Here is a 13,621-nt window from a genome sequence, read left to right as displayed (position 1 = left end):
TTTTTTCTGGATTTTTATAATGTTCATGTCATTTTTCGGCTTTTATATATTTCATGACTTGCTGTGATATAATTTCTTGTTCTAAATAGTCATTCTAATACCTCATGTTGTATTCATAATTTTCTATCCCATTTTTTAAGGAGGGCCCAAACTGTGGGAGCTGCACACTCACCCCTTCTACACACGTAAAGTCTTAACATAAAGAAGAAATAAAATGAGATAACTTTATGATAAGAAAACATATCCAGGACAAGTGAACTGGCTACACGCACAGCCCGAGGGGAGGGCGAGACGCAAAGAGAAGAGGCGCGACTTGCTGGGGGTCTGATTTGGTCCAACAGCGAGCGCTTCAAGGATGCTGTTCCAGGAAGAGCACAGAATAATCTTTACGTGGGCATTCCACGGGTTTTTTCCCTAGAACATTCAGCATGGAGGAAATGGAAAAATTCTTTGCATTTATTAGTTAGATTCAAGGCTCAAATAATGATAAACATCTGGCTGGACGTTCACAGGTTGTGCAGAAGCAGGACGAGTCCTTCCGACGTAAGGGCGGGTGATCGGTGCCTGCTAAACATGGATGCGTGCTGCACACCCAGCATGCAACAGCAATACACGACCCTTCCCGCTCCCGCAGCCGGGGACACACACACACACACACACACACACACACACACACACACGCACGCTCTCGCTCTCATACTTCCTGATGGCCTTTGGCAGGGATGACATTCGGGGAATACCATCTGAGAGGTTCAGATGATTCAGTCTGTCCTCCTTTTTCAACTGAANCCTCCTTTTTCAACCCCCACTCACGCCCATCCTCACCCCCAGAAACACACTGGTCACAGTACTGTTCAGCCAGGTCCTGAAGGATTAGGGCTTCAAAAGTTACCTATTAAAATGCAAATGTCCTTGGCTGAGCGAAGACCTCTTGTCCTTATCTGCTAACAGCCTAAAGGGATTCCTTTCAGAGCCAGCTGTTTCCATTTTTTAACTGTGTAATTCTGTAAGGAAGCATAAAATAAACTGGCCTACACTACATTTGACTTGAGGGCTGACTGCAGGATGGCTTTCTCCATCTCAAAGAGTGCCTGGGAACTGCCCTGGGACCCCCAGAGAGCAATTCCCCTGAGATCCGGAGACGCTGAGACCCCAAGCCCTCCGAACCCCCCAGGCCCACTCTGACAGGGAGTGGCCATCGGCTCCCCCAGCCCACGTGGCCTGTGTGCGCAGGCCGCATCCTCGGGCCCAGATGTGCCCCCTGGGTCCCCCAGCGGTCTTTCTAGCTTTTTCCCATGGACATGGGGAGGCTCTGTCCCTGCTGCTCTCAAGTCCAAGGGCTCCTTACAAAATAATGACACAGTAAGTCCCATACACGGCTTTACTATCTGCCAGCCTCTCTCTAAACCTTTCACTGCATCTACTCATTTAATTCTCAACCACAACAGGCACTATCGCCAGCCCCGTTTTCCTGAGATGGAGCTGAGGCACCGAGACACTGAGGAACTCACCAGGAACCACACACCCTGAGCGATCCGGGCTGAGAACGACAGTCCTCAGCCTGTTCAGAGCATGGACTTGTAATCAGCATTACACTTAATCTCTGTGAAATATGCATGGGCAGTAACTTAGTTTTATTCTTTAGGTTTTAAAATTTAATGCAATAGTCTGACATTTTATGAAACTTTTTTTTTTTTTAACACCACCCTTCCCTCAGAATCTTCCTTAGCAGGCTTATAATTCTGTTCTCCCCATTCTGAAGGATAGTCAGCACACCTCAACTGACCTGCATCTGTTGGAAGTCAGGACGGCAAGTCTGAGGTCCTCGGGGTCTCTGGGCTGCAACACAACATTTATAAGCAAAGCTCCTGGTCCGCTGGCTGCAGCACACCTCGTGGCTCAGACCGCTCCCTAACTGCAAGACGGAAAGTGAGTGGCTGGTTACGCATCTCAAAGACAGACAGCCTGATACCCCAGACGCCCATAGGACCCATCACACTCAGTCAGCGGTNGTCAGTCAGCGGCCCAGCCCTGAGGGATGTTAGGAGACCTATTCAAGGATTTTTTCTGTATTTTACACTTTTAGGGGACACCCAAGGACTGTAACACTAGTTAGGACTTTTCCCCAGTCTACTGCACTTGTATGATCCTGTATCTGACCCAGGCCCTTTGGCCACTGTAACCTTTAATTGGCTATCCCGTAGACTCACCGATAAACAGATACTAGCTCTTGCTATATCACTATGAAAAATCCAAATACTATGGTCACCTTTGAATTTGAGCAATAGTATGTTTTATTAAAATCAGATACTGGAAATATAGTTTGTGTCTGGTCTCCATTCAAATCCATTATTTCTGTGAAACATTCCACTGATTGTCCCTTCCATGTTAGAAAGAAGTCTCTAAAGATGGAAGGAAAAGATCTTGAGGATTTTTTCCTGAAGTCACATTTTTCTTTTTTGGGGGGGAAGAATCTCTGCCCACACCCAAAGCTGTGGCTTCCACAATCCATGTCCCCATCTCCTTGTCAGTGATATCTACTTTGGGAGCCCTGGGAGTTTCCATTTATTTCTTTTGGGCCCACCCAAAGCAGGCAACCGCTCATGTCAACGCAAGAATAAAACACATAGTAGAGCCATAGTGTTAATTGTGAAAATCCACCAGGCAGCCAGCACCCCCTGTTGAGGACTCCTCCCTAGGCAGACAGATGCCTGTCCTAGTGGTAGAAAGAGCTGATGGCCTCCTGGACCTTAAGAATCTGTATTAAAAGGCAAGAATTTCTCTCTCTTCTCTCTAGGCACATCTATGAAATAAACATAATGGATACACAACCATGCCAACACCAATGCGTGGCTACGGACTGAGATGTCATCTCGTGAACCCAAGGAAAGCAATGGTAGAACAGGAGGTTAGCCTAGACCAGTGATTTTCCATCTGTGGGTTACAGATCCCTGGGAATGCACACAGTCTTTGCATGGGGCCTCTGAATCTAGGTGCACTGTGAGCACACTGTGTAGCCGGGCTGGATGGGCCTTATACGGAAGTGGTCCTGAGCACAGTCTCTTTGGCAGACCGCGTAGTTTCAAATCTTAATTCCTCCACTTAGCAGGTGTGTGCCTGGACAAGTCACCCAACTTCCTTGTGTTTTAATTTCCTCGTTCTTTAACCACATAAAGTCGGTGGGACCAAAACAAATTAGTCATGCTGCAGTCTCAGCCCTCTCCCCCGTCCTCACGGGTGATCAGCACTCATCAGCCGCATCCACACCACGAGCAGACAGCCACTTGACTCTCTCATCTTTTCACATCCAGTTTCATGGGACCTTGCCTTGTGCTGGAGGACACAGAGAGGAAGAAGCCAATAAATTGGCCCTTCTGTCTGCTTTCAATTTCGGAGAAGGCGACAAACGTCCTGAGACCCTATGGGCTGACCCCTCCTCGGCCAACATGTCCCAAATAATGAGCGCTCCCATCCAAAGCCTTTCGCTCTGGATCCAGCTGCAGAGACCCGCCACAGCTCACTGGCTCTGTAGTTCACAGCCATTTGGGTTTCCCTTCCCCGCTGCTACAGCATGAAATACAAATTAAGGTTTCCAAGAGCCAACAATAGGTCAGAATTTGGGATAGAGATGCTCTATTTAGGAACACCCTGATTGGAAAGCTTGTGGGAAGGGGTGAGATGAAGACCAAGTCTCCTGGCCTCAGTGAGACACTTGCGGCCATCGACAGGCAGGACGCCCGAAACAAAGAGCACGCTCGACCCGGACAGCATATGTAAAATTCAGAGGACCTGGGTTTTGTATAAGATAAAGGATGTGTGGGATTCAACCGGGATGTCAGCCCGTTATTCCAGGGCATCGGTTCGTTCCTCTGGGTGCCTGTGGCCGTGTCCCGTGGGGATGATTTCCTCCTGATGTTGGTGCTGCTGCTTTCGCTGTCACTTTTGGTTTTGTTTTAGGGGCGGATGCCTGGGGTGGTTTGGTTTGCTTTTGAGCTTTCATGAACTGCTTTTGTTGGATGTGCGAGCTCTTGGCCCTCACTACTGCCGAAACATGGCCTCCATTTCGACGGCGGACACTGAGCCCAAAGCTTTGGGATGGTGCGGCAAACGGAAGGGCTCTCTCTCACCCTAGAACCTGTACTCTCCCCACCAGGAGACAGGACCTCTCCGTAGGCCCCACCCCCTCCATCCCATTCAAGGAGGAGGCGTTTGGACAGTGTGGAGTCTTAGGAGGAAGCTCTCAAAGGGCCCATGTGAGTCCCGGGAAGGGGTTTGTCTGAAGGACAGTGTCACCGGAAGATCACTGTCCTGGGAGAAAGGAAGATCCCATCAGTGTCCTGGACAGAGCCTCAACAAGGTGGTGAGTACAGCTGTCTCTTCCAGGATCTCGCTATTCGACCATGGCCTTCCAACAGCACCCCAAAAACGGCATCTGCCCCACTTCTTTCTCCTGCTCGCCACCCCTGTCCAACAACTCCTTTTGTTCAATTCCTCCCTTATTACGCTCTCTTATCATGATAATGGAGATGAGTGAGATTGCTTACGTAAACTATACCGGTTATCACATGAAAGTAGGTGACCGACTGCCTTAACCCAGTTGAAACACCCGTATCTCTAAGTGTCTTTAATAAACACTGGTACTAAAGGAGGGAAAGACAGATTCATTGAGCCTCTCCTACATTCCAGATGCTGTGCAGTGCGCTTTACACATTTATTAACTTCTCACACTTCACACGAAAGCCGTGATCTCAATGCCATAGCTGTCCCTACGTTACGGGTAAACCTTAATGACAATAAATGTGGGGGGTATTTGAATTCAGATCTTTAAATACAAACAACTTGCATTTTTCAAAATAACTTGCTGCTTTCTTTAAAGATCTGTCCCTAAACCACTGAGTGGCCTGAAACCAGTCACCGATCTTTCTTATCTGGAACTTGCTATTTATGAATCTTTGTAGCCCCAAATTCTCTAATGCCACAGAGGCTGGAAGATTTGGTTCGGTCTTCCTGTGGGGGAACTTCATGTTTGATTCAGTAGACTTATACCCACAGCCTGTGAGGAAAAGCACAGCGAGACAGACTGGGGCCTTACTTACCTCATACTGCCCTGCCTACTTCAGATTTTTGGCAAGGAACGAGTAGAATAAATACAGCCTGTGAAAAAAGCCTCGTGAGTGGTCATGACTACAGATATTTGTGCAGCTATCATCTCTAGCATCGTCACTGATACCAAATTCTGGGGGCAGGTCACCAGCTCCGGCCTAGAGCTAAGACACAGAATAATTAGTCAAAGGGGTCTGGGGGGGAACAGAACTGGTGTGGGTTTAAAGAAGGAAGGGCAGCCATGCTGGAAGACTGGAAACATAAAAATGGATAAAAGCTGGGAAGGGAAACAAATTATAGACTAGACCCAGATCCCTGGAAGCTATGGTCTAACATCTGTCGTCCTGTGTTGGGCGCTCTGTCAAGACCCAGGGGAAGAGAAGGAGTCTGAAAATATCCCCAGTTTGGCTGCTCAGATCATGGATCCTCAGGGAATAAGATGAAAACGTGTGGATCGTGGGCTCATGACCAGCAGGAAATTAGGTAAGAAGAGGGAAGGCCGCTCCGGAGAACCACAACCGAATTTCAGCACTCGCCGGCCCGGCATGGGAGGGGACCAGCAGGTAAATGTGAAATCGCCCGATTAGGCTCCGCTCTGACTATTATCGCCAGAGAAGGCAAACCGAGGCGCAGCTGATGAGTTAACCAGATATGATACAGAAAACATTTCCTTCTCCTTTTTGGCTTCAAGTCTATTTTAAGGCTTTAAGTCTCCAGTCCAGTCGGCACTTGGGGGCCACGGAGGAGATGCCTATTCCCATGGGAGGCCCTGCCCTGCTGTGGATGGCGTTGCTGCTCTGCCGTAAGTAGACATTCAGTGACCACCCCCCCGGAGGGGCCAAGATGGATCTGGGGAACAGTGGGGGTAGGCACGTTGACAGTTTTCATGGTGACTTTTTCTAGGCTACGTGCCAACCACAGGGCATCTCCCGGGGATTATAGTGGACACAAGCTGGAGATCAGAGCACATTGGGCTGAGCAGGCCTACAGGGGAGCCAGCCCGAGAACTGTCCTTGCAATCACTCTGGCATCTCCCAGAGGGCAAGGCAGAAGTTCCTTCTCTCCCTGGGTCAGGTTCCTGAGAAGATGCTTGGCCCTTAAAACTCCATGGATGTGGACCTTGTCAGCGTACCCAGATCCCTGTCCTTGAGAGTCCCAGAAGGCTGGGCATAGCCACTAACTTACCTTCTCTGGACTTTTGCAGGTCCAGATGGCATGTCAGCAGGTGAGTGAGTCCTCTGTCCTTGCTCTGTCAGCCTCAACATGGCTGGGCACGGCTCCCCCCATCGCTGTTTCCCTTCACCCCATCTCCTCTGTTTGCTAATGATTGGACCTCTGCCCCTCCCTGTCCAACCTGAGCCCTACTTCCACCCTGCCTGTCCTCCTCCTTTCCCCCATTCAACAGTTTCAAAAGAACCACCTCATTCTCTTGAGACACCCCACCTTTTTGTACGCAACAACCATATCTGTGGAACATCTAAACATCCAAGTGCCGCCCCGGCACTACCACACAACCTCGTCCAATTCCTACATCATCATCATCTTAGCACTGTCGCCATTTTGTAGTTGAGGCTTTTGTCCAATTAAGAAACTTGCTGGAGTCCGCAGCCAGCCAAGGGCCAGCTTCTAACACAAGCCCCTTGGGTCCAAGTCTAGCTCTGTTTCTGCACCCTTCCGCATCATCACCCGCCACTTCCTAGGCTTTGGTCAAATCTGTACCACATTTCTTTGTTCCTGAAAACCTATTAAGACTGATTCTGTCGGCGCTTCTCACTTCCTTCCAGAATTGACATGTATTTTTCACTCCATATGCACTCACAGTTAAATAGTCATAAAAATTTAGAGCTGGGAGAGACTATGTTTCATCTAGTCCAACACATTTATTCATCCATTATTCACACATTCATCCACTCAGTAAATATTTAATGAACACATACTATGTACCAGCTATTGTGCTAAGTTTAGGGTTGAACAGGACAGACATCACCTCTGCCTGACCAGAGGCTGCAGTCCTCACTGGCTTGTTTTTTGAATACCCTACACTCATGTCCGGTCTTCCCCCTAGGCTGGTAGCTCCCTGGGGTCACAGTACTGTTTCGTCCTTCTGTAATCTGAGGAATCAGGACAGTTTCTTATTAGCAGCTATCCAAGGGTAGACTGACTGCTGACTGACTCACTATTGCCATGTCTGTACTTTGGAGTCTGGACAGTTTTCTCTTTCCCCCCCCATGTCTCTTTCCATAATTTGATCTCCTCAAAGATACCTCGAAACCTACAGTGTCCTTGAACCCACCATGGAACAGAATATTGAAAGATGATAATGTGACTCTTATATGTCATGAGAACAACTCCCTTGAAGTTAACTCCGCTGTGTGGACCCACAACAACATCCGCTTGGAAGAGACGTCTTCACGTCTGAACATTGTGAAAGCCCGAATCCAGGACAGTGGGGAATACAGGTGTCAGAACAAAGAATCCATCCCGAGTGAACCGGTATACCTAGGAGTCGTTGCAGGTAAGTTCCAGGACTATGGAAAAATAGATTCCCCCATGTGAGGAATGGTCCATCCTTAGATGGGGAGAGATCAAGTTATTCCAGGGTTAGTGCACTGCGGTGGGACTCTGGTCTCTCACTCATGATCTGCCTGTCGCTCTCTTTCCACCCTTACTCCTGCCTGGCCTTACCTTCTTTCCATGTTCTGGCCATCTCCCACCTCCCCACGTTATCCCTCTACTCCATTTCATCTCTCTTCTTCTTGGGGCAGATGTAATGATATGTACGAATGATATGTAATGATATGGTAGGTTGGCTATGTGAACGTTGCAAAGAACTGAACATCTAGAAGTAGGATCAAAGATCTGATTGTAAAATTTGCTCAACAATTTCCACACACCACGACCTGGATATTGGGTTGCACTCGTGGTTTTGAAAGACATCCGTGTAGATTCCTCACGACCTTCACTTTCACAAAGAGCAAATCTTACGTGTGTTTCAACTCTGTGATCCTTCCACTGCCAAAAATTAGCCCAGCATGCTTTGGCACTTGTGGTTACTTAGTAAATGCTGGATGAACAAAGGAAGGATTTCATTTAAGTGGCTAGGTCATGGATATATTTTACTTTATACTTTTTTAATGTAAATATATTTTAAAGTATAAACATGCTTTATATTTTCCTCTTGGAAAGAGGTGTGGCAGCATCTGTACGCGAATTCCAGATACAAACTAAAGGCGTGTGGAATTGCTTATTTCCTTGGAGGAGATTCTAGAAAACTCCTCCAGCATTGCTCTTAAATAACCTCTGCCTGCACAACCTAGCCAGATTTTTGTTCAAAATTCTCCTTCAGTGAGTGTGTTTCAATTCCTACAATGACATTAGCCAGAGAACCCGACTCTTACATTTTACAGAATCATTGTTAACAAGTATTTGTTGAGTACCTACCCACTCCGAGGTAATGGTGTCGGGCACTGGGGATGTAATGTAAGGACCAGACGTGGCCCCTGGCCTCCAGAAGCTTGGAGCCAAATGAGGAAGAGTAACGGCGCACACACAATTAAAATTGGCATTCATGTTCGGGGGAAATTTCGGAGCCAACTATGATTAATGGTAGAAGTAGGGAGCCCCTAAGAGGCAAGAGGACAAAACAGACCTGCCCCTAGGCAAGGACTCCGTGCACAGTATAGTCTTACTCCTCCGTAGTGACCAGAACTCGTGTCGACGGAGCTGAAGAGAGTACTGGCTTTCAAGCTGTCCAGGGTCAGGCTCTGCAGAAATGTCAGCGTGTTTTTGTGGCCCCAGACTCACTATTTAGGAGGAGAGAGGATTTACCAACATAGAGGACAGACTCTAAGCATTATTTCATGTTTCGTTTTATTGACCTTACGAGCCAAGAAATGGGTTCATGATAAACTACAGCTCCTGACACACGCTCTGTGCGTGACCACTGCTACTTCTGTGTCTCTCTGCGTCTTTCTGTCCGTCTGCTGTTACGTAACCTAACGACTGCTCTCCAGGATGGCTGCTCCTGCAAGCCTCCGCCGAGGTGGTGACGGAGGGCGAGTCCTTCCACATCAGGTGCCATGGCTGGAGGAATCAGAACGTCTCAAAGGTGACCTACTACAGGAACGGCGTAGCCCTCAAGTACTGGTATGACAGCATCGACGTGTCCATTACCAATGTCACAGTCAGGGACAGCGGCAGCTATTTCTGCACGGGCTGCATTCGGAGGCAAAACCACACCTCTGACCCCCTCAACATCACTGTGAAAAAAGGTGAGTTGGTAAAGCAAGAGGAGGGCCCATGGCGGGGGGCGGGGGACAGAGACCCCCCAGCCTGAAGTGGCTGCAGCATGCAGCAGGGGACAGCGGTGGTGCCTTGCGAGTCCCCCAGCCTGCGGGGAGGGGCCGGGCTGCGGTACAGACACCCCCCCCCATCTCCGAGCCCTTGTGGGTTTGCTGGCAATAGTGACACCTGCTCACTTGAGGGATTTCGGTGAAGACTAAACGCGGTATCGGGAGATGGACGCGAGGCCTGCGAAGCTCTGCCCAAGCATAACGGATGGCGATTCCCGGTTTGATCTCCAAGTCCGCGGCTGCTCCTGGGGAGAACACTTCCATGCGTCAGACTGAAAGGGAGTGTCGAAGCGAAAGGAATGAAGGCAGTGAGGGGCTTGAAGACGCCATGTGAAGGGGAGGCCTGGGAAGGAGACCCAAGGGCCAGCAGGCTGGGTGCCCCAGTCGGGAGGAGACGGAGCCTCCTGAGGAGAGCCGGGCTGGTGGGCTGCCTGCAGGGCCGACGACAAAGAGGCTCCTTCTTACCTCCAGAGAAGAGAGGGAGCCTTCGGCGTATCTGCCTCGCAAGGAGGAAACTACGTTTTTTTCGCTTGGCGGATCTGGCTCCTACTAATGTCTAAAAAAGCGTGAGACCAGAAGCCAGAATTAAGTTTTAATGTCAGTTTTCTGTTAACTACTCTGAGACCTAAGTGCTATTTAATTGTCGTTGGCCTTCCAGTATCCTGACTGTAAAGTAAAGGGTTTAGTCTCGATGCCACTTGGGGAAGTTTAAAAATACTGATGTTCGCATCTCATGTCCTGAGGTTCTGATTTAATTTGTTTGGGGGACTGGGCATCAGTATTTTTAAAAGCCCTTTCAGGTAACGGTCATGTGGAGCCAGTGCTGAGAGCCGCTCGTCTAGGTGACCTCTGGGGGAGAGGGGGGTGGTTTCTGGCTGTGATACTCTGGGGCTCTGTAATTCTAGGATAATCACAGAAATCAGCGCCTTGCCAACAGAGTAACAGAATCACAAGAGAGGGGAACTGGAAGGCAGCTCTGGCCCAGTGTCTGGGTTTCAGCCGCCAGGCAGGGTGCTCTCGGGTCCTGGATGGCATATCATGGTGGTGCTAGCAGACAGAGGACCATTCTAGGTCCTTCTCTTAGGGAGGATGAAGTCCTGAGCCTCATTCATCAATTCCTCATATGACTTATGCTTCTTGTTGCATCTAGATTCCCCGGACCAGAATGGTCACCAAAGCAAATACTCCTGGCTACAATTTCTGATCCCATCGTTGGTGGTGATTCTGTTTGCCGTGGACACAGGACTGCTTGTCTTGACCCAGCAGCAGTTGGCATTGCTCTTGAAGACTAAGAGGACCAGGAAGAGCAAAAAGCCAGACCCTGAAAAGAGTTGATGTCACTGCTTAAGAACATCAGCAATCGCAACTTCTTTCCAGCATCAGCAATCGCTTCTCCACCGTCAAACACAGCTCCCAGTGCACACAGGAAGGTCTGCACTCAAGGCTTTACAGAACAGCTTCATTAAAACAACTCAAACTGATTAAGTGGCATGTAATAGTAAGTGCTTAATAAATGTCAGATAAATAAAGGAATGAGTAGATTCATTTATTAGTATCTGTCAAAGAGAAGTTCAATTTGAATAAAAGAGATATGAAACCAGGTAACACGATGCTTCTGAGTATTTGAGGCTTGCTAGTTTCTTGTTTCTAGGGGCAAAAACCATGCCGTTCTAGACTAGAGATGTCTTCTCTCAAGCACTCTAAGTCTGGACTAGAACTACAAAGACATGGAGGGATGCTGGTGAGATTGACCATTTTTATCCTCTCACTTCAGCGTGCCACTTACGAGCTCCTAGCTCTTGCTGAATCTGGGGCAATCTTGAGCCCTCGGACTCTGGGGATGAGGCTCAGTCTAAGATTTTCCCGTTATTGTTTTTCCCTCTGATATCTCCCAAACTTGTATCTTGAATACCGTCTTATATCAACTGAACTAAGCGTCTTGGAGAAATCCCAGCAAATAATAATCACCAGAACTCTCAACTCTGAAAACAGAAAGATCTCAGGCAAAGACCCAACCTTTGGGGCGCCTGGGTGGCACAGCAGTTAAGCGTCTGCCTTCGGCTCAGGGCATAATCCCGGCGTTATGGGATCGAGCCCCACATCAGGCTCCTCTGCTATGAGCCTGCTTCTTCCTCTCCCACTCCCCCTGCTTGTGTTCCCTCTCTTGCTGGCTGTCTCTATCTCTGTTGAATAAATAAATAAAATCTTTAAAAAAAAAAAAAAGACCCAACCTTTGCTCTCCCACCCTCACACCACCTTTTCCCATGGAGACAGTTATACAGGGGCGTGGGGACAGGATTAGGGAAGAGAGACCTATTGTCAGTGCTGACCATGAGTTCACAACAGTAGATGAGAGACCAGAGTGTCTGTAGTTTCACTATGTTTTAGAACAATTACTGATATGAGGAGGAAGTGAATTTAAGGGAAATTTTGTAAATACCCATGAGACCAAGAAGTCTTATTTTCTCCAAAAGATGTTTTTGGACCACAGAGAGAATTATTGGAGCTTTTTTTCTTTTTTAATATAGGTATCTGGAACAAATCTCCTTAACACTCTCTAGTTGTTTTGTTTTGTTTTTTCCCCGAATCATTTCAGAGAGGTGAGAAGTGACCAGATTCCCAGTGAATAGCCTTGTCACTTGGCTTCACATAAACAGACCTGGTGAGTGGAGAAGAGATTTTTCCTGCAATAACAGGCCAGGAAAAGTCTCCACAGGAGGCTCCTTGGTGTTATTCTAGACACTTCCCCTGCCTTTAAGGGAAGACGGAAGATCCATGAGACGTTGAGACCATGGTCTTGCCACCATCTTCACTAACGCCATCTTGCTTCACAGCATCCTAGACATGGCATCATACACATCAGACCAAAGAGCAAGTGACTTACTCCTTTGCTGGGTCTGAGGCCAAATGACCCAGAGTGAAGAGCTGAGAGATATTTAACATGGATAGAAAGTCCAAGCTTGATCAGCTTGAGATGCGACTTCTGAGGGGTCTTCTAGGTTCTGGAGTATCACAGTTCACTTCCACCTCCCCTTTATCCCCACCCAAGCTTGCAAGGACTCTGCAGAGAACATGAACCTGGATCTTCAAGCTCCCGTGAACTAGCTGTGTGACTGGAGAAAGTCACTGGCCGGTGTCTGAGATTCCATTTCTTTGTGAAAAGAGGGGCTTGGACTAGGTGGCTTCTAAGCTTCCTCAAGCCCAGACGTCCTGTCCTTGGTGACTTGGGAGCCTACTTCCCATGTGGTGACTCCACAGGCTCAGAGGCTCAGAAGGCATCCCCAAGAAGCTCCAGGGTGGATTCTTCCTTTGTCCTGCACACATTGTCTTCGCTGTGCTCTTCCATGATCTGAATCTCAGGTTTGTCTGAGACTTCTGCCTACCATTCTTCTTCTTCCTCTTTTCTTCCTTTCCATACATCGCTTGTTCCGTAAGGAATGTGGAACAGAATCAGAGCTTAAATATTTTGTGGAGCTCTAAAATAGATGTGTTTCTATTTTTACATATATAAAATACTTTGTCTATGCCAGAGAGGAAGTATGTATGTTATACCGGTGATTGAAAGGGAGATAATCGACCCCCACGTCACTCTTAGGGTCTCCTCTGTTGCCTCCAATCTCTTACCACATTGGTCTAGGCCAGTTCACAGAGCAAATTTCTCTCTCCCACAGCTGCTGTTCCAAAATGGCTGCCACAAATCATCATGAATTCCCAATATTAGAGATTGTTTTTTTGAAAATCAACTCCGTTAACTCCCTACTGGTGGCCAGGGAAAGACAAAGCCCCTTGGTCACCTCGAGCATGCAAACTCAGACAAAAGATCCACCTTGTCAGTATGTTGGGGGGATTGAGTGAAGAAAGGTTCTACTCTTTCTCTCTTCTCATGAAATGGGAAGTAGGACAACAGGATCATCTCCTTGACCTCAGAGATGGGAGCTTTATGTTGAGAATGACAGAGGCACCTGCCAGCCTGGGTCCCTAGATAACCTCTCAGAGTGGTACTGTCTTCCTGACTTAAGTTGTCTGCCCAGCCCTGGACAGTTACTCGCCAAGCTCAAGTCCCCACCTGGCGCTTCACCAGCTTCCATGGTATTCCCACCCCAAACCTCTCACCTATAACTGTGCCCAGGATCACTATCAAGTTAGCTTGTACACATCACTTGTAG

The 13,621-nt window shown here is 48.1% G+C and overlaps 1 protein-coding gene and 1 long non-coding RNA gene across 5 annotated transcripts in view; one reads left to right on the top strand and one right to left on the bottom strand.

The window, feature by feature from the left end:
* The window catches only part of LOC117803488, a 19,131-nt gene extending 11,778 nt beyond the window's left edge, over positions 1–7,353 (bottom strand). The window contains exons 1-2 of the long non-coding RNA XR_004627425.1: positions 6,289–7,353; positions 1,787–1,915 (exon numbers count right to left, since the gene is read on the bottom strand). This is a non-coding gene — a long non-coding RNA (uncharacterized LOC117803488). The remainder of the gene's footprint in view (positions 1–1,786; positions 1,916–6,288) is intronic.
* FCER1A (Fc fragment of IgE receptor Ia) lies at positions 3,901–11,562 on the top strand. 4 transcript variants are annotated; one of them, XM_002927255.4, is made up of 7 exons: positions 3,911–4,360; positions 5,470–5,586; positions 5,795–5,905; positions 6,308–6,328; positions 7,364–7,618; positions 9,117–9,374; positions 10,606–11,558. In XM_002927255.4, the coding sequence occupies exons 2-7, from the start codon at positions 5,568–5,570 to the stop codon at positions 10,788–10,790; spliced, it is 849 nt and encodes a 282-aa protein (XP_002927301.2). In that variant the 5' UTR covers positions 3,911–4,360; positions 5,470–5,567; the 3' UTR covers positions 10,791–11,558. The 4 variants fall into 4 exon arrangements, with proteins under 4 accessions (XP_034523210.1, XP_002927301.2, XP_034523212.1 ...); XM_034667319.1 differs by having other exon boundaries at positions 3,901–4,360; positions 5,470–5,905; positions 7,382–7,618; positions 10,606–11,562; XM_034667321.1 differs by lacking the exon at positions 3,911–4,360 and having other exon boundaries at positions 5,470–5,666; positions 10,606–11,557.
* Positions 11,563–13,621: the final 2,059 nt, after the last annotated feature.

Source organism: Ailuropoda melanoleuca, chromosome 8 (genome assembly GCF_002007445.2).
Source record: "Ailuropoda melanoleuca isolate Jingjing chromosome 8, ASM200744v2, whole genome shotgun sequence".
Classification (NCBI taxonomy): Eukaryota; Metazoa; Chordata; class Mammalia; order Carnivora; family Ursidae; genus Ailuropoda; species Ailuropoda melanoleuca.
This window is presented reverse-complemented; position numbering and strand designations above follow the sequence as displayed.

Excerpts from the sequence above, each read along its gene's own strand:
- FCER1A (XM_034667318.1), top strand. The coding sequence starts at position 5,755 with ATGATACAGAAAACATTTCCTTCTCCTTTTTGGCTTCAAGTCTATTTT. Across the intron at positions 5,906-6,307 it reads GATGGCGTTGCTGCTCTGCC|GTCCAGATGGCATGTCAGCA; the intron begins GTAAGTAGACAT and ends GGACTTTTGCAG. Across the intron at positions 7,619-9,116 it reads ATACCTAGGAGTCGTTGCAG|GATGGCTGCTCCTGCAAGCC; the intron begins GTAAGTTCCAGG and ends ACTGCTCTCCAG.